Source organism: Bos indicus, chromosome 10 (genome assembly GCF_029378745.1).
Source record: "Bos indicus isolate NIAB-ARS_2022 breed Sahiwal x Tharparkar chromosome 10, NIAB-ARS_B.indTharparkar_mat_pri_1.0, whole genome shotgun sequence".
Classification (NCBI taxonomy): Eukaryota; Metazoa; Chordata; class Mammalia; order Artiodactyla; family Bovidae; genus Bos; species Bos indicus.
The window spans coordinates 83,082,544-83,107,960 of NC_091769.1; the positions used below are offsets into that span (position 1 = coordinate 83,082,544).

The following is a 25,417-nucleotide window of genomic DNA, read 5'->3' on the forward strand; positions in this document are numbered from 1 at the left end:
CTCATTGCACTCATTCTGCCCATCCCCAGGCTAAGCAGAGACCGAGTGTTACTGAGTGTTAAATAGGTTAATATTTGTGTTTTTAAAAATTGCCACCTTAGAAGGGGTTTGGGATGTCGGACTGCTGTAAATCGAAAACCGATGCCAAGAGTTGCTTAGCGTGTCCTTGGGAAAGAAAAGGATGCCAACACCAGTGAACCGACGTTAACTCCACTGAGCGACCCAGCACCCACTCTCACATGCTCTAATTTGGTTCTCACACTATCCTGGATACATCCAACTGCAGAAACCAGTGGACCATCCCTGGGACACAAGGCAGACACGAGCCAGGGATATGTCTGTCCCTCAGCAGTCCCAGGGACGCAGAGTCCACATGGAGGGAGTCAGATCCCAGGTTCCAAGGCAGATAAAGATTGGCTTTACGGTCCCCTCAAATATGCATCACCAAGCCTCCCTGGTCTGGCTGCAAAATCCAGCGCTCTGATGAAGTAGGTCCCTTCACCCTAGCCTGAATCCCTTGACTCAGAGAGGAAAAGTGAGGTGCCAAAGCTTCCTTGGGTCTCTCTGTTAGACAAGTAGCTCCTGTGAAAGCAGACACATTACCTCAGTGCAGAACTAACTTTTCCCAGACCCACACCATTAGAAATGGGACACTGGGAGGTTACACAAAAAGGAATTAAGATTGGAGGAAGTCAGTTCCTAGTTCTGCTCAGCTTCAGAGTGACCGCTAATGGTCTGTTAGACTAGAAACTGATTCCAGGTAGCAAATGACTTATCTGCTTTGGTCACAGAGAATGGGTAAAACTTTGAGTGGGTCTCCAGTGGGCCTGAAGCCTCTTATCCCTCATCCATTCCTAGGAGAGTTCTCGGCCTCGGACAGCTCCCTCACCGACGTCCAGGAGACCCGCAGGCCGCCCATGCCCGACCCCGGCCTGATGCCCCTGCCCGACGCTGCTGCAGACTTGGATTGGTCCAACCTGGTGGACGCTGCCAAGGCCTACGAGGGTGAGTCCGCAGACCATCCCGGCTGGGCCACGAGCAGGTCAGGAGCAGTGTCAGTGCTCAGGACTCACTGACAACACACGCATTTCAGCACAGCCAGAAAGCAGTTGAGCTAGCAGTTCTCAAACACTCAGGGCCCACACTGTTGATTTTAACCAGGTGGAATCCAGGGTTTCCCCTAAGTGGGAATTCGTAACACAGGTGCCTCACCTCCCCATATCTGGGAAGGGCAGAGCTCAGCGGCATCCCAGCTATCACTTAACTGAAAATAGCACGTGTCCAGGGAGCGTTTTTCATCACATCGTGAAGACGTCATTGCTCAACGCACAATTGCATCCTTAGGATGCTTGTCCCCGCCCCGGCCCCTCTGCCCTTCTCACTCATCTCTCAGGGGAGTGATGGCGTGTGTACTTTCCTCCTGCTTCATCCCTACATCAGCCCACTGGCAAGTGCTTGCGTTAAGCCAGTGGCCTTGTAAATGCAGGCCCTTATTAGATAAGTGCTGGCCTGATCTGCTGAAATAGAAAAAACTCAAAGTAACGCTGTCTCTGTGGATATAACAGTTGTCATTGTTGTTAGTCTCTCAGTCATGTCCAACTCTTTGTGACCCCATGGATGGTATAGCCCGCCAGGCTCCTCTGTCCATGGGATTTTTCCAGGCAAGAATACTGGAGTGGGTTGCCATGCCCTCCTCCAAGGGATCTTTCTGACCCAGGGATCAAACCCAGGTCTCTTACAGCTCCTGCATTGGCAGGCAAGTTCCTTACCACCTGCGCCACGTGGGAAGCCCAGTATAACAGTCTCTGGATCCACCCATGCTGCTGCACAGAAGTTTTGGTTTTTTAATAAGAGATTCTTTTAAAACTTGATTTTGTTTCTTGGCTCAGGCTTAAAGTGAGTGTTTTTTTGAAACAGAGGTGGTGTGAACCTAAGCTAAAGCTCACCAAGGTGGCCAGGAGTCTTTTTGGAAAACATACTTCAAGAATCTCAGTACTAGCTCTTTAATGTATTTTGTGTTGTCACCGAGTGGAAAGCATTGGTCTGCAAATTTGGCACAAGGCCTGTTTCCAGGGAAACAATAGAATGCAACTTTTATAAGCAAGGGTAAAGCTAGAATAGAAATCAAGTCACAGCAACTATTTTAAAAAGAGAAATCATAATGTTACTATCCTCTTCCAGCTAAAACAGTAAAAAAAAAAAAAATTTCCTACAAGGGAAAGATAAAGTTTCCAATGCATTCTTGCCCCGTGATTAGGTTTGACTGTGCGTGTCGGTCATTTCTTGACTTTTGATAGAGAGGGCCCAGGATGTGGTTCCACAGTGCTGAATGGTTTCTCCTCTCCCTTCTAGTCCAGAGAGCCTCGTTCTTTGCTGCTAGTGATGAAAACCATCGGCCTCTGAGTGCTGCAGCCAGCAGTGACCAGCTTGAGGACCAGGCCCTTGTCCAGATGAAGTCATACAGCAGGTTAGTCACCCGGTGGTGAGGGCACCACTCTACACCATGTATCACCTCCGCTAGTGACGGAGCGGGTGTGGGGAAGGGGCGATGGCGGTCACACCGATTACCTGAGTGAAGCTCATCACTGCAGTGCCCGACATTGCACTTTAGAGTATTTGGCTACAAAGCATTCTAACTAAACACCCTTAAACTGTTCTTGATGACTTAGTCATCATTATGAATATTCATTATTTAATGCCATAATACATTTATGCTATCAGGGTTTATTAAGTAAGAGAAATCGTTTGTGCTAAATATCCTTGGATACTTATCCTGTGCATTTAGTCTGAGTCTGTCCATTTTGAAGCTGTCAGTAGGTCCTGCTTGTAAATGAGCCTGCATCTTAGCGACTCCGAACATTCTGCTTTAGACCTACGCTAGAAGTGGGTCACCAGGGTAAGATTTATGTAAAATAAGACAAGCCATAGCTGAATTAAGAGTATGGACTCTGGCTTCTCCTAACTATGTAGAGGCTGACTTTTTCACTTTCCCATCAGTTTGCAAATGGTGAGGCTGTTGGATAAATGTGTGATGTTTCTATATATAAAAGCATCCCAACAGTCATAGTAAGCCCTCTTGATGCAGAATGATTTCATCAGTTTGAAATCTTTTAAAACCTTTTGAGGATGATTAAGAATCCAGGTGTTGGGCTCCCAGGTGGCTCAGTGGTAAAGAATTCATCTAACAAGCAGGAGACACGGGTTCGAGCCCTGGGTTGGGAAGATCCCCTGGAGAAAGAAGTGGCAACCCACTCCAGTATTCTTGCTTGGGAAATCCCAGGGACAGAGGAGCCTGGTGGGCTACAGTTCATGGAGTCACAGAGTCGGACACAACTTAGTGACTAAACAACAACAAGAATCCGGGCATCTATAAAAACTTGGTCAGAAACAGCCAGTAACAGGAAGAGTGAGGTTGGCATAGATTGTACAAATACAGTGGGGACTTGTGCCTGAAGACTGAAGCAAGTCTGTAAGGAAACACTCTTCACAGAGAAAGTATCCGAGTAGTGGATCTTTTGTTGTGAGTGTAACAGACAGATGCTTCATTTATCCTGTTGTTGGGACAGTTAGGGAGGTAAAATGGTGGTTAATTTGGCTGTTGGGAACTTTTTTTAAAAATGTGCAGAGTCGAGAGGAGAGCCCTAAATGTAGGGTGAAGAGAAGTCTGAGTGAGCAAAGACTTCTCGTGAGAAAGGGTTATTAAACAGTTCTTAAATCTTTGTAGGATCTGTAGAAGCCTAAGATGAGGGTGATGACTAGGTCTTTGTTCGGTGTGGATGAGCAAATGCAAATAAAGTTAAATGTTTTTAAAGATGATCAGTATAGTCACAGACACAGAACTTTTCTTTGCAAACCTTCAGAAGTCAAGATTGGCTACTGAGAGTTACTGACAACCTGCTGTGGCTGCGCCAGCCCTCCCAAAGGTGGGGGAGGGTGGCCTCGGTGGCTTGTGAAGAACAGTCGGGCCCCAGCATCAGTGTTTTCTGCTCAGAACCACTCTTGTTCTGTCACATCTTTGGCCTTCAGTGCATCCAGACCGGCCTGTGAGGTTGTGGATTTCAGCTGACCACTTCCCTTTTAAAATCCATTCACTGTCAGGTTTCAATTGGTCATCCTGCCTTAGAAGTTGGGAGGTCATTATCATTCCATTTTATTTACAGCCTTGTGACATCCATGCTGGGCCTGCTGAGGACATGGACACAGTTTATTTTAGGTCAGGGAATTCTAACTTGAAAAAGTAAATTTACTTTAAATAAGCTGTGTCCATGTCTTCTGCTAATTTTAGATCTACAACAGGCGCATGGTGGCATGGAATGTTTTTGGTGTTAAAAAAATTTTTAATTAAAAAACAAAATAAAAAGTACCTCTTATTTCATGATGCCAAGCATTTGTCCAGTCACCACCTCTTCCTCCCCTTGACCTCTGGAAAGAGGCAGCTGCCTCTTGTCTCTATGGGAACCTTCAGATTCTTTGTTCGTGAGAGGCTGAGGTGGTGTCTTTGGCTAGAATTCACCCAGAAACTTTTGGAGGCTTGAATTCAAGTAGAGGAGAGTCAGTGAAGAAGAGTTGATAGGTCTCCTGGCCCTTGCCCAGCTGTGTGGTCTGTCCAGCCGGTTACACATGTTTCTTTTCCCCTAGCCTCCTCTCCTTTTGGCTTAGAAGCATTTTTAGCACTAAAATGAAATGGGAGAAAGTTGTGGGCCTTAGAGTTTGCTGATCATAATAGTAAAGAGCTTAAGACACTAGTAGTAAAGAATTTGCCTGCCAATGCAGGAGACCCAGGTTCAATCCCTGGGTGGGGAAAATCCCCTGGAGGAGGGAATGGCAACCCACACCAGTATTCTTGCCTGGGAAAATCCTATGGACAGAGGAGCCTGGCAGGCTATAGTCCGTGGGGTTGGAAAGAGTCGATGCAACTGAGCAGTTGAGCACACGTGCGTATGAAAAACTTCTGAAAGATGTAGTCTTATTTTTTTAATATTTAAAGATATTTAGTCTTAAGAGATGGACGCAATAACATAGCTGCCACTGGGTTGAGTGGCCACAGGCTTTACTTACCTGGGCTGCCCCAAGATAAGGCCTTGCCCCACCCAACAGGTACACACAGAGGAGTAACTCTTCTTAAAGCCACTAAAGAGATTCATTTCACTGTTGGACAGTTGTATCTGCCAGAAAGCCCCTCTTGCGCTGCCAGAGAGACCATTTTCACGTATTGTCCCGTATCTTTTTGTCACAAAGATGCAGAATCTTTAAGGAAGCTATTGATTGGCTGTAGTTTACGCTTGTATTGCCTTTTGTTCAGACCGCCATTTCCCTTTTTTAAAAATGAAAACGTACATTGTGTCACCATACTGAGTAATTTGACATTGAAAACCATTTTATAAATACAGCCAACTCCTTTAAAAAAAAGAAAAGAAACACCAAACAAACCCAGCCACGGAGAACTCCTGCCTACATGGTCTTTTGTTTCTTGTTCCCAGCAGTAAAGATTCCTCTCCCACTCTGGCTTCTAAAGTGGACCAGCTGGAAGGTATGCTGAAGATGCTTCGAGAAGATCTGAAGAAGGTAAACATATTCTCCAAGCAGGTTATCCTGTCCATGCAAGCTGCCTTGAACTGAGAAAGCCCTTTGTCAGCAGTTTCAGTGAAATATGTTGTGGGCGTTCTCCCTGCTTTCTCAATACACACGTTTTAGGGGTCTGCTTGGAGCTTGGTTCCCACTGACACGCACAGTGTGAGAAGGCTTTCATTGTCATATGTATACAGAAAAAGCGTTCCTTTTTTTTTTTGGTAAAATGCCTTTAAACCTCAGCCAGCCCCCTCTGGGCCCTATCCCAATCTCCTCACCCCTGAACCACAGCCCAGATGCACACACACGTCCTTAGTGTTATTCAGGCTCCTGCACCAAAAGAACCAGTTGCTGTTGGTTTCTTGAGTGACTTTATATTATTAAGACAGCCCTTATAACTTAACAGACATTAAAATATGCACTCATGTGTTTACATTCTCTGGAAGTCCTGTTCCCTGGGTGAGGACATCTTAACATATTCTTGACCGGAGATGTGTCAGTATCTTGTAGAGTGATACAGTTAACATGACCATATACACCGTATGATTGTCATTATCATTCACATTTGGCTGTTATACACAAGGTTGGAACAAAACCTGTTATAAATGCAAGTTTATTTCCATAAAGTTTTCAAAAATGACACACTGTGAAATTGAGTGAGGAAGAATTTTTCAGTGAATCTGATGCCGGTACTGTCTCTGCTTGTCCTCGTGACATATATACTAGCGTCTCAGAAGATAATAGTTCTTCAAATTATACTTCTGATTCAGACGATGTGACTATTAGACAAGCAAAAAGACAAAAAAACCTTAGTGATTGATTCCGATATGGAACATGAAAATGAAACCCACGGTGCTGGAGAAGACTTTACAGGTGTATCAGGTGTAACTATCGAACGTAATAACCTGCAGAGTGTCAGTGAAATAATTTTGGGCCGGCCAAAATAAAAACTGTCAGCCATAGGCTTTAGTTCCTGCAGAAATCCGCCGGTCAATAATGAAGACCCGGCAGCTGGCCCTGTGTCCGCTGTTTAGTGGCGTGGAGGGGGCTCACAGATCCACAGCCACGCCTAGCGGCTGGGCAGAATGGGACCACCCTCTTAGTTCTCTTGCTCTGCTCACCCTCCCAGGAAAAAGAAGACAAAGCTCACCTTCAGGCGGAGGTTCAGCACTTGCGAGAGGACAACCTGAGGCTGCAGGAGGAGTCCCAGAATGCCTCCGACAAGCTGAAGAAGTTCACGGAGTGGGTCTTCAACACCATCGACATGAGCTAGGCCGGAAGAGGCGGCCGCAGGGCTGCCTTCCCCTTAGTCCCGCCCGTTGGAGGCGCCCTCTGAGCTCCTGCCCCAGCTTCCGACTTTGCCCCCTTTTGGGGAGTGCACAGCCTGACAATTGCAGATCAACAATCATTATCTGCCTTTTGTAGAAAAGAAAATGAAAAAGGTAAATAAAAATTTTAAAAAAGTAAAATAAAAGTTTAACTGCTAAAATGTGAATGTCTTTATTTTTTTGCACAATATCTTTATCTGTTATGTATTTAAAAAGAAGCTGGGCCTAGGACCCTCCCTGCCCCCCGACACTGGCCCATCTGCCTCTATTACAGCTCTTTCTTATCTATTTCAGGTAATCCAAGCTTTCCTTTGTTATCCTGACAAATGTCATTGTTCCTAGGAAAATAAAGTTTTTTAAAACTGCTTATTTGGGGAGGGGGATTTCCTTACCTTTGTTCCTAAAAATGCCTGGGGAGGGAGGTGCTTTCAGAAAATACCTGCCTCCCTCAAATGGCTTGTGCATGAGCTAGTGATGTCTGTCCCTGTCTTACAGAGATCAGCAGTATTGGGGTACTTAACAAATCAATGAACCAGAGAGAGGCAGAGACAGAGCCTATGGGCCACGCCCCTTTTCCATCTTGCATTATGACATCACTACTTTCTCCTACCTTGCCCTGGGAAAATGGTCCCAGGCGCTGTGTGCTCTCTGAGCCAGAGCTCTTTGTTTGGCTTAAGTGAGTCCCTCTGTATTGGAATCAGCCTTTCTATTGTTTCCTGGGTCCAAACAGTAATTGGTTTCAGAATTCCTCCAAACTAAAAAAAAAAATCTTAAGATTTGTATGCATTTTGGTCAAAAGGATAGTTTCTGTTTGAGATTTTTAAAGTTATCAATGTGGCAAAATTGTATTTTTATCTTGTTCAAAATGATCTTACTGATGAATTAGTAAATCCTTCTCTCCAAAGCAAGACTTTACCAGTATTTGTAACTAGGAAAAAAATGAATGTTGAATTGTGAACTTTAATCCTTACTTGTTAGGAGCAATGACTGTGGTGATGGAATGGCCTTTTGAGACCTGCATGTCCCGTGTACAATTTCTGCCCAGCATTTCCTGCATCCTTGTGTGGCCAGCTGCAGGATTCTGCTGCAGAAGTGATTGATATGCTGCTTTTCTTGTCTAGTGATGCAGCTGCTTTGGGCCCCTGGCCATTGTTCCAAGGCTCTTGGTCCTGCACAGAACAGAGACACTGGGTCACTAGTGTTGAGAGGCCCCGGGAGAGCCCCTGGTGGCCTTGTTTCTTGCCTTCACAGTTGTCACCAAATTGTCACCTGCACCCTTCAGTGGCGACTCTGGTCTAAGGGAATGTTCAGCAATCCAGCGGTATCTGCTCGGAAGTTCCCTGCCCCAAATAATCTCCACCCATTCCTCTCTCCATCCCTGAAAAAAAATGGGGTGGAGTTCCCCTCTTCTCCCCCAACCCGCATCACCAGACTTTTATGCTACAAATTCATTCATAATTGTGACTTCTTCATGGGATTTTTTTTCTTTCTGGTGACATTTCTCTCATGGAAATAGGAAGATTTCGGAGTGCTTTGTAAAGATCTCATTTGTCTGTCTCTTTCTCTCTTTGACTTGTATGAAGGAGATTGTACATTGCCTGATATTTCTTTGTAAATGAGAAATAGCACTAACATCCAAGCATTCTGAAGTCTTGCTTATCCTTCTGAGTTTAGTTTTTATTTTGTCTTACATTTTGTTTGGGGACTTGGGGCAAGCTATTTATTAGAGTTTTGCAACAGAGTTCTTGTTTGAAGCCTTTAAAGACTACTTGTAAAATTCAAATAATAAAATTCATTTTAAACGCTCTTTTAAAACGCTTTGGTATTATTGCTTTAGGCATTCTTATTTGAAAGACCACCCAGTGTATCTCACTGACCTTCCTTGTATCCTTATTTTTCCATCACACTCCATATCACCCAAGATGATTCTTGAAAGTTTGTCCCTTTTAGAATTTTTAGAAATTTTTTTTATTCTCTATTCACATATCCATAGAGAATTCCTGATTTGCCTTTTCTGCTTATGATTTAATATTTGCAGAGCACTTTATAATTAGTTCCCTCTTCATTATCCATATGTGTGTTTTCCATACATTGTCATTCCTTGAGACCAGTACATTTTTGGACTCGTCTACTGCATCTCCCAGCTCTCAGTGTTAGATGTTATATGCTCAGGGAATACAAATGCCTGCTAATATTAGACTGTGCAAAATATAATTAGGAAAGTTAATCTACTGAAAAAATCATAATGCATTCCAAAGCCAAATGGAACCAAATTTTTAAAATCTGCCACGCCACTGTTCCTCTCCAGTGGTGCAGCTAATTGACAGCAGACAGTTTCTTCCTTTTATTTGGTTCAACAGTCCTACAAATTCTAGAATTATAAGACAGGCTAAGACTGGATGCCACAGGATACCCTAATTAGCAAGTAAAAAAGTAGGGGTTTGTTTGTTTGTTTTGTTTTACCTGGTTTAGAAGGTTTACACATTGTTTCTGAAGGGTTTGGGTGTGGGTTGACAGTTTCTGGGAGAAAGTGCTGTTGACCTGCATTGATGGAGGATCTTCTGAGCTGACCGGAGGAGCCAGTTGGTTGTGCTCTTGAATCTGCTGCCGGTGGTAAACAGATTGGGTTGGGTTGGATTACTAGCTCCGTACATGAAGATATAAATGGTGACACAAGAGCAGAAGAAATAGGCCCAGCAAGCGTAAGCCATTTGCGTGTAGTTGACAATGACCTGGACAGATGACGGTCGCACAGCAGACACATGTAGCTACCTGGTGCAGTCTCCCCAGAGTGAGCAAAATTGAGACTGAAGTGCATGGTGGCCCACTTTGGTCAGAAATGTGCTTAAACAGTAAAGACTTAGGCATCGTTAAAGAGGAGCTGTGTTATTTTAAAAGAGTAATAGCACAGTATTATTGGTTACCTTTTCCCTGTATGCATTATGCCACTACTGAGCTATCCATAAGGAATCAACATACTCTGATAAAGACATCTGACTTGGACTCAAATCCCATCTGGGCTTCCCTCATGGCTCTGCATTAAAGAATCCGCCTGCAATACAGGAGACGCAGGAGACATGGGTTCAATCCCTAGGCCAGGAAGATCCCCTGGAGGAGGAAATGGCAACCAACTCCAGTATTCTTGCCTGGAAAGTCACACGGGACAGAGGAGCCTGGCGTGCTAATGTCCAAAGAAAGGGTTGCAGAGTCAGGCACAACTGGGCACGCATGCAGACCCCATCCATTATGTAGTAGCTGTGTCTTTAGGTAAATTACCTAATAGCTTTGAGTTTGGTTTCCTATCTGGTAAAATTACTATTTTATGTCGTATTATTTTAAGGATTAAGTGGGGTCATGTGTGTAAAGCCAGTGGCTGACAAATTCAAGGCACTCAATAAATGCCTTTCACTGTCCTCAGCTCCAATATGTTCAGGCTTTTATGTTGTTTTTCTGAGAGAGAGCCCTGACATGCTAATTGGAGAAGGATGGAAGAGCCAGAATGAGTTCGTCCACTCTGCTTAATATTGGTCAGGTGCATTTTAGAACAGGGACTCTCAAGCTTGCATCACCGTCACCTGGAGGGCTGGGTAAAACATGGGTCACCAGGTTGCGTGCCCAGGATCTGTGATTAGCAGGTCTGGAGTGAGAACTTAGTACTTTTTGCAACTTCCAAGTGATGACTTAGAAGCAGGGTTTTTGAGGAATAGTATTAACAAGAGGATATTCATGCCTATTAGTAATTAAGACAAATAGATGCTACAGCACAAGGCTCTTAACTCATTACTAACCAGGGATGTATTAATGTCTTGTTACCCAAATGTTACTGACTGGAGACATTTCAATATTCACTTACATAAAAAATCACCAACCACAGGCATTAGTTTTTTGCAAAAATCCCCCGGTTAATAATATGTTAACAGTGTCCAGACACCTGAGTATTATTTTGACAGGTTGGCTGACACCAATTGCAGGAGGAAACAAGTTATAAAGAGATTTTAGGCAAAATAAAGAACTTTTTTTTTTGTACTAAAAAATAATTTAGAGCCTCCTTTGCATGAAACTTGCTGCCATTTGACTATTTGTTAACTATTCATATGTTACCTGAACATCACTGGAGTGTCCTGACCACCATGAGTAAGAGACCACTTACCGGGTCAGCAAGGAATGACCTTGGTAACCTTGAGGAGATTAGAGAGGTTGAACTTGGGAGCCAGTGGGAGAACCTTCGGTCAAGTGCACGGTGTATGTCCTCACAGGCGTATGAAGACGGGAGACTCAGTCCCAGGCTGGGAGCGTTGAATCCCAGTCACGAACTTCCAGATTCAGCCCAGCCTGCTTACCCTAATCTCCAAGAACCTATCAAACCTAAAAGTTACTAGACCAGCAAATTTCCCGACTGCCCTCATACCTGCTGCAAACTTAAGGAATCTTTACCTAAACCCTCTGCTGCATCACAGCCGTTTTCTGCACCTGTGTACAGAGAGAAGGAAAGGGTTGCTCTTTTCTCTGGGTGCTTTAGGTAGGCTGCAGCTCAAAGACTCGAAGACACTGGCTGCCTTTTCAGAGATCATCCATAGCCTTGGTTTTAGTTGCTGCTTGTCCCCTCACTGCCCTCCTTTTCCTCTCATCTCCCTCGTCTCCCCAGTGGAGAGAGTCTGCCAGTGTCGTGCTCCTTTGTTTCCTTTTCAGATTAGCCCTTCTGGTCCTTCAGCCTTAAAAATCCAACATCTCCCCTTTCATGCCTTAGGACATCTGAGCCATCATACCTGGGACCCAAGAGAGCTTTCACCTTCCCTGCCTTTCATAATGCCTCTCATCAATCTCCTTCTCCGTGCTTGCCTTTGGTCCTGTGAACATGCTTATCTCAAACATCCTCCTCCTGTTACTTCCTCTAAATGAGCACACCTCACTATGCCCCTTAAAGAGCTGCTCTGCCAGAACAGCCAGCCCCACCTTCAAATACATGCCATTCATTTTATCCTCCAAGTTGTCTCTCTCAGGACCCATGGATCTCCCAGGCAAAATCCCCAAAGCTTTGGGTATCTTACTCTGTATTGTTAAATGCATTCCTTAACAGGGCTCATCTCGTGTTCTAGGATGCAGGCATCTCTCCTTAACCAAAGTGCTCTGTTCTAAAGGAGCCGATCTCCTTACACATTAGAATACCCCTGAATCTCTAATGAGGCTAGTGGTAAAGAACCTGCCTGTGAACACAAGAGACACAGGAGACGCAATTTCGATCCCTGGGTCCGAATGATCCCCTAAGTAGGGCATGGCAACCCACTCCAGTATTCTTGCCTGGAGAATCCTATGGACAGAGGAGCCTGGTGGACTACAGTTCATAGCATCTTAAAGAGTCGACACAACTGAAGCAACTTAGCAGGCAGGCAGTGGTGCCCCACTCCAGTACTCTTGCCTGGAGAATCCCATGGATGGAGGAGCCTGGAAGGCTGCAGTCCATGGGGTCACACAGAGTCGGACACAACTGAAGTGACTTAGCAGCAGGAGGAATCTCTAATGAGCCCACCCAACAGCACCTCTCCTATGCATTCTATAACTCAGCATGTAGGAAAAGAATCACAAAATGGCTATCCATCAATCAAATCCAGCTCTCTAGGCAAAAGTATAAATGTCTGGGAGGGTGTGGGTTCTCTCACTCAGCACTGACACCTCCACTCCCTACTGCCCTCATACCCCCAACTCACTGCACACGTTTATGTAACTAGACGGTGGGTAGGTGGACATCTGAGTGTGTGCCTCTGGATCGCTCATGCCAAACCCAAGAGAGTCATTTCCTTCACCAAGTCTAGCCGCCACCACTGCACACAGGCACTCCCACCACACCCCTACCCTCACCTATTCCGTGTTCCTGGGAATCTAAGCTCTGAGAAAACAAATTTAAGAAAGGAATTTTACTCAAGTCCAAACAGCAAGCTGCTGCTGCTGCTAAGTCGCTTCAGTCGTGTCCGACTCTGTGTGACCCCATAGACGGCAGCCCACCAGGGTCCTATGTCCCTGGGATTCTCCAGGCAAGAATACTGGAGTGGGTTGCCATTTCCTTCTCCAATGCATGCATGCATGCTAAGTCGCTTCAGTCGTATCCAACTCTGTGCGACCCTATGGACAGCAGCCCTCCAGGCTCCTCTGTCCACAGGATTCTCCAGGCAAGAATACTGGAGTGGGTTGCCATTTCCTTCTCCCAATAGCAAGCTAGAGGTAGCTTATTAATAAAGTTGCCTGGAGGCAGTTCTTCGGTCCCTTGTCACAGTAAAGAGTGGAAATGGATTTGTAACTGACCTAGTAATTTTTCTGAGGAACTTAGGGGTATTTGAACAAGTTACTTCTCTTAAGCCGCTTAAGCATTGCTCCACAATCTTAAGACAATGAATATGCTTAGCAAACTCTTCTGTTGCAGTTGGTACAAAGATAAATTCAGACCTATGTAGGCACAGATAAAATTAATGCGTGTTACCTGACTTTTTTGACCCCATGGACTGTAGCCCTTCAAGCTCCTCTGTGCATGGGATTTCCCAGGCAAGAATACTGGAGTGGGTTGCCATGCCCTCCTCCAGGGGATCTTCCTCACCCAAGCATCAAACCCACGTCTCCCGTGCCTCCTGCATTGGCAGGTAGATTCTTTACCACTGAGACACCTGGGTATATCAAATTAATGAGGATATGCCTATTAAAACATGTGCTGTAAATGCAGTCTAGCTTAATATTAAAGATTCAGTTGGAGTATGAACATTGAATTTCATATACAGGCACTGGGAGCAAACAATTCTACCCCAAAAGAGAAAAGATCCGGTGGAGGATAGAGGCGTTTGGGGATACAGAACTACTGATCATTATCTTTAAATGCTTGACACTGTGGTGTGAAGGAGAAACCAGCTTTGATCCCTGTGGTACTAGACGGGGAAAAACGGACCGGTGGATGCAAGTTACAGGAAAAAGATTATGTCTCCAAGTTAGTTGATCAATGGTGATTAAGTGCTTTCCCGGGCTTGAAGCCAAGAATTAAGTGAGGCCAGGAACCACTTTGCAAAGATGCCATCTCATCACCTTTTCTAGTGGATTCTGCTCTCCTTAAATAAACTTGGAGCCATGAGTTATAGACTCGAGGTGGAAACAGATCTTCAAAGTTACATTTCCACCTCCCTTCCCAGTAGTCAGTCTCTTTTTCATCACACAGCCACAAGTTCAGGCACCTGGGCGAGTTTGAATACATCTAGTGATGGGAAGCTCACTACTTCCTGACACAGAACATTTTATCTTTACATTTCCTCCTCTTCTTAAAAAGTGCCTTTTATTCAGGGAAAATCCATTTCCCTTTCATTTTTGCAACTACCCACAGCCCTATCATTTTGAATTACATAAATACAGATTTCCCTTCCCAGGTAATAACCATCAATATGTTGGAAAATATCAAGTCTTCCCAATATTATTTCTTCCCCAGGATAAGAATTCTTTATTCTCTCAACTTGTCCTCATGTGCCATGGTTTCCAGCCCCTTCCCTTCCACAATCTAATCACATAATATCCATTAAAGACAATTGCCATATATGCATTTGCTCTCTGAGTACTTATAACAGCCCTGTGAGGAGGGTGCTCTAATTGTTGCCACTTTACAGAAATAAGAAACTGAAGCCTAGAGAGATCAAATCATTTGTTTGAATATCTGGTGAATGGTAGAGCTGGGATTTAGACCTAGGCCTCTAATTTCAGAGCCAGTATGTACTCTGTACTTTCTCATTTATATTATTTCCAACCTATGGGCCCCTTGCATGACCTGATTGTATAGATCATTGCACCAAAGGGATCTAGAAAATGAGCATCACAGACACTGGGCTATAAATGGGGTGGGCCTAGGAGCCAGGGAAGACAACAGAGTGTCCTAAAGGCCAGAGGACTAAGAGGAAACCACCTCCCCTGGGACCCTTTAGCAGAGAGGAAACTGAAAAGTGCTTCAACATTCAACACAGATGTTCTGGACTTTCCAGGTGGTCCAGTGGTTAAGAATCTACCTGCCAATACAGGGGACACGGGTTTGATCTCTGGTCTAGGAAGTTTCCACGTGCTGCAGGGCAACTAATCCTGTGCACAGCTACTGAACCCCACGTGCCTAAAGCCTGTGCTCCAGAACAAGAGAAGCCACCATAACGAGCAACCCTTTACACTGCCACCGCCACCCCTGCTCGTTACACCAGAGAAAGCCCTCACACAGGAACAAAGACCTATGCAGCCCCAAATGAAAATGTTACACCAAAGAAACATAGACGTCCTCCCTAAAGTTTCAGTTCAGAGAAACACCTTCGTCTAATCGCAGGCCAAATCTGGAGGTAAAGAGGCTTTGAGAAGCTATACTTAAGAATGCATCAGTACCACCTGGAGAGGTGGTCTAATTTCCAATTCCCTGGCCTAGGCCTGAACCATTCTGAGAAACTCTCCTCTAAGCTTTCAAAAATTCTTGGCCAGCTCTTCTGAATAACGGAATGACATGTAAATGCCAGGTGTTACAGGCAAAGGGGTCATCTGGCTTGAGATACCTGGACACCTTGGTGCTCCTCAGTAGGTCGAGCCAAAAGGATAGAGTTATCCTTTGAGCAGCCATTTGTACAGTGGTTGAGAATTCTCAGCCTCACCTCACCCTACTCCCAATTTTTCCTTTTTTTAAAACTGAGAAGCATTTGCTTAGCAGAAGCCAATTAAAATCTTTGTTTTAAAACCAACTTCTAAATATTGTATCTAACACTCTTCCCTCCTTAGGATAAACTGCAACAATGTTAATTTTACACCCTGGTCTAATCACATCTCATTACTGATGTTGCTGTAATAACCTGCTACCAGCTTTGTGTCTTTACCAGTGAGCAGATAGAAGTCATGGATTTCAAAGTTGGTCCCTGTTTTTAGCAATTGAAAGTCAAAGAAGAGACTTTCAGCTTATACTTCTAAACCCATCTGTTGGAAAACCATGCCCAAGGTCTTTGCAGTCTGTTTGCTAAAGCGACAGACTGAGAAGAACAAAACAAGATCAGCTCCCAAGTATAAACCTAGGCAAAAGTCCAAATGCCTCCCAACTGCCTGCCAAGGCTGCAGCAGGACACCTGAAAGTCGGTGTTACCGGCCAGGATCTCTTCCTTCAGCCAGTGCTCTAGTCATCTATGGCCACTTAAGCTTCTTCATACTTAGTTGTTCAAACCACCACCACTGTATTATGCACCCTTTCACAGGTCAGGAATTTGGGCAGGGCTCAGCTGGGTGATTCTTCTCCTCCACGTGGCATTAACTGGGGTGACTCAGTCATATGCAGCTGGACTGGCTTGGAAAGCCCAGTGTGACTTCACTCACATTCCTGCCCCTCAGTGGTAACAGTGGAAGACTGAGCCCAGCAGGGCCAGTTCCCCTCTCCATACAGTCTCAGAGCTTCTCCCCGTCTTCTTTCTAGCACAGTGGTTGGGTTGTTAACATGGTACTCAGAGCTCCAAGAGACCAAGGTGGACAGGGCCAGTCTTCTTAAAAAGTAGGTCTAAAAATGGCTTACTGTCACTTGCCCATGTTTTCTCAAGCCCAGAGTCATGGGGAGGGGAAACAGACACACCCTACTTCTCAGGGAGAGGCTGGTCACAGAATATGCCCTGTCTTTTTCTCCCGTAGGCCTCTTCTCTGGTTCCCATGGGTTCAGAGCCATTCTACCTTAAATCCTCAACACCAGAATACAAGGCTCCAGTTCAAGATGGTAATGGAAAAGGATCCTGAACTTGTGTCTTCCCTTGAACACACCAAATCCAAAACCCTGCACTAGATTACATGAATGACTCCTACATCAGGCAAATGAGAAAATCCCACGTGGGAAGGACAGGCTGAGACACAATCTCACTATAAACCCACCCTGCAGCACAGGATCAGGAGGAAACTCACAAACCTGAGCTTCTCCCCATGGAGCCAAGGGTTTGGACCCCACTTTTGGCTCCCAAATTATTAAGACCTGCACCTGAGAGATGAATCCCCAAAACATCTAGCTTTGAAAGGCAATGAGGCTTGTGCCCACAAGACCCACAAGGCTATAGTGAACTGAGAAGCAGTCCTTAGATGGATCATGCAAGGCTGACAACTGAAAAGCACCCAGAGGTTTTGTAGCTTATCTTAAGGCAATGGCCTTAAGTTCTTAAGAACTTTCCTGTGGCTCAGATGGTAAAGTGTCTGTCTACAATGTGGGAGACCCGTGTTCAATCCCTGGGTTGGGAAGATCTCCTGGAGAAGGAAATGGCAACCCATTCCAGTATTCTTGCCTGGAAAATCCCATGGATGGATGAGCCTGGTAGGCTACAGTCCATGGGGACGCAAAGAGTCAGACACGACTGAGCAACTTCACTCTTACTTTCAAAGCAGTGGCCTGAGGAGCAAGCATCTAACTTCACACACACATCTAGGGGACTACTGAAGTACTCTACAAAGATGGGAGCCAGCTGTTACTATTGATATCTTTGTGTTTTCCCTCTGCTTTGCTCCAACTGGTTAGCATCTCCCAGAAAGGAGCTTATACCCTTGTCCAGCACCCCGGTTTTTGTGGCCACTACCCAGGGGACTCCTCTAGGTCTCCTACCTTGGGTGGCCAGTGGAGTTTATGTACATGGGTACCACAAGATTGTAACAAATGGAGAAAGAGTTCTTAACTGGCCATCATTTGCAGGGCACAGCAGAGAGGTGACAGATGGAAGTGCCCAGCCTTTCTGTGAAAGAAACCTATTGGCTTGTCTTCCTAGTTAAAGCCTGAGGGGTGGCTTCTAATTAAACACACATCTAACGGCCAACTGTAATCCTCTCCAGAGACCGTGGGAGACAGGCACTGTCTTCACACTCTACCTTTGCTGTTCTCCAGAGCACCATTATCTCCAGGAATGGAGTCTGTATCTGATGCCCCAGTTTTTATATCTGGTACTCTGTCTTTATGGCTGTTACCCAGGGGATACCCCTTGATTGCCTGTATCCAGTGGCCAATGGAACTCATATTCATGGGTTCAATGGATTGGCAGCAAAAAAAAAAAAAAAAAGAAATAGTTCTTAACTAGCTATCAAGTTTCAGCACAGGGAGAAATGCCCATCTCTCAGTCTTCCCTGTAGAGAGGTATATTTGCACAATTTAAAAGCTGCTGCCTGAAGGTCTGGCTTCCAATTAGCCAGAGTAGAGGTGCTGACTGAAATCCTCCTCTTTAGAATACTGGCAGGTGTCTTTACACCCTCAACTATTAGAGGCTGTTAAAAATTTAAAAAGCATCTTGGACAATCATAAAGGTTTGCTCTGAGAAATAGGACAGGGTAGAGCAATAAGGTTCATCCACTACACGAGGCCACTCCTTAAAGACTGAAGAAGTAGTCTAAGACAATACATTGTCTTAGAGGTGCTTATGAAGCTTGGGAGAAGAATGCATGAGCAAAGTGAGAATTTCAGTGATGAAATTTCATCAGTTTCAGTGATGGAACATGTAAGAAATACCAAGAAGTCACAGAGTGGAAGAATACAGTTACTGAACCAAGAAATACAGTGGAAGGGTTCGACACACAGGTGATGCAGAGAAAAAGATCATTGAACTCAAAGACAGCACAGTAGAACTCACCCAATCAGAGCAGCCAAAAATAAAAATAGCTTAAGGGACTTATGGGACAAAGTCAAGTGGACCATCATTTGTATTTTAAGGGCCCCAAGAGAAGGAGAGAGAAGAGGAAGAAAACTTATTTGAAGAAATAATGGCAGAAAAGTTTCCTAACCTGGATAAGGAAACATACATCTTATTTGAGAGTCTCAGATAAGATGAACCCATGGGAACCCACACCTAGACCTACATTACAAAGTGTCAAAAGTTAAGAAAAAAGAGGGCGGGAGATCAAAATGGCAGAGCTCACCTCCCTTCCATGAACACATTAAGGATACATCGGGAGTAATTCTCACTGAAAGCAATCTGGAGCCTGGCAGACAGACTCATTTACAACCAAGGCTGTAGGAAGGGAAGAGAAGCAATCAGGTCAGGACCTGCACCCTTAGGAGGGGAAAACTGGCTTTCTGGGGAGTGAGCCATTTGATTCACATATTTCACACCCCAACCCTAGGGTTTGCCACTGGGGGGATGAATTACCTTTTGTTGTTCAGTCAGTCAGTCGTGTCAGACTCCTTGCAACCCCATGGACTGCAGCATGCCAGGTTTCCCTGTCCTTCACTATCTCCCAGAATTTGCCCAAACTTATGTCCATTTAGTCAGTGATGCTATATAACCATCTCATCCTCTGCCTCTTCCTTCTCTTTTTGCCTTCAATCTTTCCCAGCATGGGGATCTTTGCATCAAGTGGCCAAAGTATTAGAGCTTTGATTTCAGCATCAGTCCTTCCAAGGGATATTCAGGGTTGATTGTCTTTAAGATCGAGTGATTTGATCTCCTTGCAATCCAAGGGACTCTCAAGAGTCTTCTCCAACACCACAGTTCTAAAGCATCAATTCTTCAGTGCTTGGCTTTCTTTGTGGTCCAACTCTCATATCCACAAACGACCACTGGGAAAACTATAGCTTTGACTATACGGGCCTTTGTTGGCAAAGTGATGTCTCTGCTTTTTAATACACTGTCTAGGTTTCTCATAGCTTTCCTTCCAAGGAGCGTCTTTTAATTTCATGGCTATAGTCACTGTCCAAAGTGATTTTGGAGCCCAAGAAAATAAAATCTGTCACTGCTTCCACTTTTTCCCCTTTTATTTGCCATGAAGTGATGGGACCAGATGCCTTGATGTAAGCTTTTTTGAATGTTCAGTTTTAAGCCAGCTTTTTCACTCTCCTCTTCCACCCTCATCAAGAGGCTCTTTAGTTCCTCTTTACTTTCTGCCATTAGAGTGGTTGGCTGGCTTGAAAATAGAGGAACTGACAGTGGAGCTGTAAGAAACAGATTCTGCTATGAAAAGCATGCACATGCTTACTGCTGAAAGAAGGCAGAAGCAGCGGATTGAAACTGTCCAGGACTCTGCCAGTTCCCTGTGGGTTTCCTGTGACTGCCCTCACACACACCCAGCCTGAGCTGCGCACCCACTCCAGCCCACACTTGCTCTGTTGGTGCAGCTCCACATGGGGGCAAAGCCTGTTGCAGTCAAGGGGAGCACCCTTGAGGGAGCTGGGAGGTGGAACCATCTCAGACCTGGCGCAGCATTTGTACGAGGTGAGGGTGTCCATTGCTGGTGCTCACAGAGGCAGAGGATTGGCAGTGGTTCAGAGCTCTGACTGGTGCTGGAATTGCCAGAGCCTGCACCCACATCCATGTCAAACACCCACTGTGGCTGCTCTTGCTCCAGCAATGCTTCCCTTTTGCCAGTGCTTGGAGGGAGGCTAGCACACACTTAGAGGGAATGAAGCCAACTTGGACCTTGTGTTCAGTGCCCTTGTTTCAGCAGCCTGACCCTACCCCCAATAGGGTGGTGTTGGCCTCTGAGCAGAGAAGACAGCTCACATCTGGCTCTGGCCACAGCCCTTCTATCTCCAGTCCTGTCTCCTACCAAGGTGATAGCTACCAGCCCACCCTGCAGAAGACAAGACTCATGCTCATACTAGATCCAAAGACTCTAGGAACCCCCAAAGCTCATACAGGGATACCCCTTCAAGACCAGGATGGGTAACTGCTTTACCTAATTTCATAGAGATGCAGAAAGTTCAGCAAACTGAGAAGACAGAAGAATTTGTTTCAACTGAAAGAAGAGAGACAACCACTGAGAAAACAATGAGCAAAACAGAAATAAACAATATACCAGGGCTTCCCTGGTGGCTCAGTGGTAAAGAATCCACCCGCCAATGCAGGAGACATGACTTCAGTCCTGGGTTCTGGGAAGATCCCACGTGCCCTGAAGCAGCACAGCCAAAAAATAAATAAATAAAATTATGAAACACAAAACCAAAACTCAGGTCAAATAACCGAGGTTGAAAAAAAAACAATTTTCCAGCTAAAGAGTTCAAAGCGTTAGTAATAAGAATACTAACTGAATTAGAGAAAATAGATATTAATGAATTCCTTGTAAACATTATTACTATTAAAAAGAACCACTCAGAACTGAAGAATAACTGAAGTGAAAAAATGCACTAGAAGGAATTAACAGCAGACTAAATGATACAGAATGCATAAATGATCTGAAAGATAGACTAATGAAAATCACTCAATCAAAACAACAAAAAGAAAAACAAGTTTTAAATAATGAGAACAGTTTAAAGGATCTCTGAGACAACATCAAACATACTAACATTCACACTATAGAGGTCCCAGAAGGAGAAGTGAGAAAAATGGGTCAGAAATGCATCTGATGAAATTACAGCTAAAACCTTCCAAAACCTGAAAAAAGAAATATATCAAAGCACAGAAATCAGAGGGTCTAATACAAATGAACCCAAACATTCATAAAAAAGAATAAAGAATAAACATCTATAGAAAAGAATAAAATTCTGCTATTTGTGTCAACATGGATAAGCCTAAAGAGTCTAATATATGCTTGGTGAAGTCAGACAGAGAAAGAAAAGTAGTGCATGTTATCACTTATATGTGGAATGTAAAACATCTTTTTTTAAAAAACCACAAAGCAAAAAACCTAGAACAGATACACAAACGATGAAAGAAATGAACCCAAGCATACCACTACCGAAAATCAAATTACAGAGGAAGCAAGCAAGAGAAAAAGAAAGGAACAGGAATTACAAAACAGCCAGAAGACAATTAGCAAAATGATAATAGGTACATACATGTCAATGATTACTTTTAACATAGATGGACTAAATTCTCCAAGAAAATACAAGCCCCAACTATATGCTGCCTCCAAGACTCTCACTTCAGATGTAATGAAACAGACAGAATAGGAAGGGATAGAAAAAGATACTCCATGCAAATGGAAACCAAAAGAAAGCTGGGTTGGGTATCAGACAAAGTGGGTTTTAAAACAAACTTTAATATGAGACAAAGAAGATCCTGACTTAACTCTAAAGGAATCAATTCAACAAAAACATTTCTAAATACTTATGCACCCAACCTGGGAACACTTAAATATATAAGGCAAATACTAAACAGACCTAAAAAGCAAAATGGATAGCAATAAAATAATAGAAAATTTAAAACCCCACTTATATCATTGGGTAGATCATCTAGACAGAAAACTAATATGAAAATCCAAACCTTAAGTGTTGCATTAGACGAGATGGACTTAACAGATACATAAGAATTCATTCAAAAGCAAAAGAATACATGTTCTCTCAAGTGAACATGGAACATTCCTCCAGGATAGGTATGTTGGGCCACAAAGCAAGTCAATAAATTTAAGAAATAGTGAGATCATGTCAAGCATCTGTTCCAACTACAAAACTAGAAATCAGTTACAAGAAGAAAATTAGAAAATTTAAATAGATGGAGATTAAACAACATGTTCATAAACAACCAAAGTGCCTAAGAAGAAATCAAATGAGAAATTTTTAAAAATGCTTTGAGACAAGTGAAAATGGGAACATAACATACCAAAATTTGTAGGATGCAACAAATGCAATTCCAAGAGGGAAATTCACAGCCATTAGGGCTATGTCAAAAAACAAAAAAGATCTCAAATAAACAACCTCACTTTACATTGCAAGGGACTAGAAAAAGAAGAAATGATGATCAAAGTTTGTAGAAGGAAGGAAATAAATCAGAGCAGAAATAAATGAAATAGAGGCTAAAAAGACGAGCAGCAGAAAAGATGCTTCTTTGAAAAGAAACATAATTGACAAACCTATAGCCAGACACATAAAAAAAAGAGAGAGAGAGAGGGGACTGAAATAAAATCAGAAATGAAAGAAGAAACTTTACAACTGATACCACAGAAATACAAAGGTTCATAAAAGACTACAATGAAAAATTATACGCTCCAAAAACTGGACACCTAGAAGAAATGGATAAATTCTTAAAAACAAACCACCTACCAAGACTGAATCATCAAGAAAGAGAAAACTGAACAGATCTATTGCTAGTAATGAGACTGAATCAGCAACCACCAACCTCCTAACATATAAAAGTCCAGAACCAGGCAGCTTCCTTCTCAATAATCCCCAAAATAGATGTTCATCAATATCCCTGATGAACATAGATACAAAAAGTCCTCAACAAAACATTAGAAAACAGAATCCAACATTACCTTTATTTTTTTTTTCTCTAATTTTATTTTTAAACTTTACATAATTGTATTAGTTTTGCCAAATATCAAAATGAATCCGCCACAGGTATACATGTGTTCCCCATCCCGAACCCTCCTCCCTCCTCCCTCCCCATACCATCCCTCTGGGCTGTCCCAGTGCACCAGCCCCAAGCATCCAGCATCATGCATCGAACCTGGACTGGCAACTCGTTTCCTACATGATATTTTACATGTTTCATTGCCATTCTCCCAAATCTTCCCACCCTCTCCCTCTCCCACAGAGTCCATAAGACTGTTCTATACATCAGTGGCTCTTTTGCTGTCCCGCACACCGGGTTATTGTTACCATCTTTCTAAATTCCATATATATGCGTTAGTATACTGTATTTATGTTTTTCCTTCTGGCTTACTTCACTCTGTATAATAGGCTCCAGTTTCATCCACCTCATTAGAACTGATTCAAATGTATTCTTTTTAATGGCTGAGTAATACTCCATTGTGTATATGTACCACTGCTTTCTTATCCATTCATCTGCTGATGGACATCTAGGTTGCTTCCATGTCTTGGCTATTATAAACAGTGCTGTGATGAACATTGGGGTACACGTGTCTCTTTCCCTTCTGGTTTTCTCAGTGTGTATGCCCAGCAGTGGGGTTGCTGGATCATAAGGCAGTTCTATTTCCAGTTTTTTAAGGAATCTCCACACTGTTCTCCATAGTGGCTGTACTAGTTTGCATTCCCACCAACAGTGTAAGAGGGTTCCCTTTTCTCCACACCCTCTCCAGCATTTATTATTTGTAGACTTTTGGATCGCAGCCATTCTGACTGGTGTGAAATGGTACCTCATAGTGGTTTTGATTTGCATTTCTCTGATAATGAGTGATGTTGAGCATCTTTTCATGTGTTTGTTAACCATCTGTATGTCTTTTTTGATAGATGCAGAGAAAGCCTTTGACAAAATTCAACATCCATTTATGATAAAAACTCTCCAGAAAGCAGGAATAGAAGGAACATACCTCAACATAATAAAAGCTATATATGACAAACCCACAGCAAACATTATCCTCAATGGTGAAAAATTGAAAGCATTTCCTCTAAAGTCAGGAACAAGACAAGGGTGCCCACCAACATTACATTTAAAGGATCATACATCATGATCAAGTGGGATTTATTCCAGGGATGTAAGGACGATTCAACAACGTGATACACCCACAATCTGTCAATCATTGTTATACACCACATTAGCAAAAGGCAGGACAAAAATCATATGATTAACTTAATATATGCAGAGAAAGTCCTTGGAGTTTTCCATGTTCATTAATGATAACTTTCAGCAATGTGATATGGAGGGAACATACCTCAACATATTAAAGGCCACATATGACAAGCCCACAGTTTGCATACTCAACTTTGAAAAGCTGAAAGTGTCTCCACTAGGATCAGGAACAAGACAAGGATGCCCACTCTCACCACTCATATTTAATATAGTATTGCAAGTTCTTGTTAGATCAATTAGGCAATAAAAAGAAACAAAAGGCATCCAAATTGGAAAGGAAGAAGTAAAACTATCACCATATGAAAATGACATATTACATATAGAAAACCCTAAAGACTTCACCAAAAAACTATTAAAACTAATTTAAAAATTTAGTAAAGTTGCAGGACACAAATCAACACACAAAAATTTTGTGGTTCTAATAACACCAACAAATTATCAAAAGATATTAAGAAGACAATCCCACACACAGTTACATAAAAAAAGAATAAAATGTCTCAGAATAAATTTAACCAAGGAGATAAAAGACATGTACACTGGAAAATACAAGATGTTAATGAAAGAAATTGAAGACACAATTGAAAAGATGTTCAATGCTTATGGATTAGAAGAATATTGTTAAAATTTCCATACCAGCCAAAGCAGTCAACAAATTCAAAGGAATCCCTGTCAAAATTCCAATGGCATTTTTCACAGGAATAGAATAAACAATCCTAAAATTTGTATGGTATCATAAGAGACCCTGAATAGGCAAATCAGGGTTGCTAAAGAATCAAAAAACTGGAGGCATCATGCTGATTTCAAATTTTATTACAGAGCTACAATAACACAGTATGGTATTGGCATAAAACACAAGACACATCAATGAAAAAGAATAAATAGCCCAGAAATAAACCCACACATATATGGTTAACTTATAATAAAGTAGGCAAGAATACACAATGGGGAATGGATAGTTTCTTTAATAGCTGGTGTTAGGAAAACTAATAATCACATGCAAAAGAATGAATCTGTGCCACTATTTTACATCATACACAAAAGTTAACTCATAATGGATAAAAGACTTGAATATAA

The 25,417-nt window shown here is 43.2% G+C and overlaps 1 protein-coding gene across 12 annotated transcripts in view; it reads left to right on the forward strand.

Annotated features, from left to right (window-relative positions):
* The window catches only part of SIPA1L1 (signal induced proliferation associated 1 like 1), a 521,546-nt gene extending 512,835 nt beyond the window's left edge, over positions 1-8,711 (forward strand). For 10 of the 12 annotated variants that reach the window (XM_070797798.1, XM_070797796.1, XM_070797794.1 and 7 more), the window contains 4 exons: positions 859-1,005; positions 2,353-2,467; positions 5,481-5,565; positions 6,698-8,711. In XM_070797798.1, coding sequence (XP_070653899.1) covers positions 859-1,005; positions 2,353-2,467; positions 5,481-5,565; positions 6,698-6,841 — 491 coding nt within the window. In that variant the 3' untranslated portion in view covers positions 6,842-8,711. The remainder of the gene's footprint in view (positions 1-858; positions 1,006-2,352; positions 2,468-5,480; positions 5,566-6,697) is intronic. The other 2 variants (XM_070797804.1, XM_070797806.1) reach the window with 1 other exon arrangement.
* Positions 8,712-25,417: the final 16,706 nt, after the last annotated feature.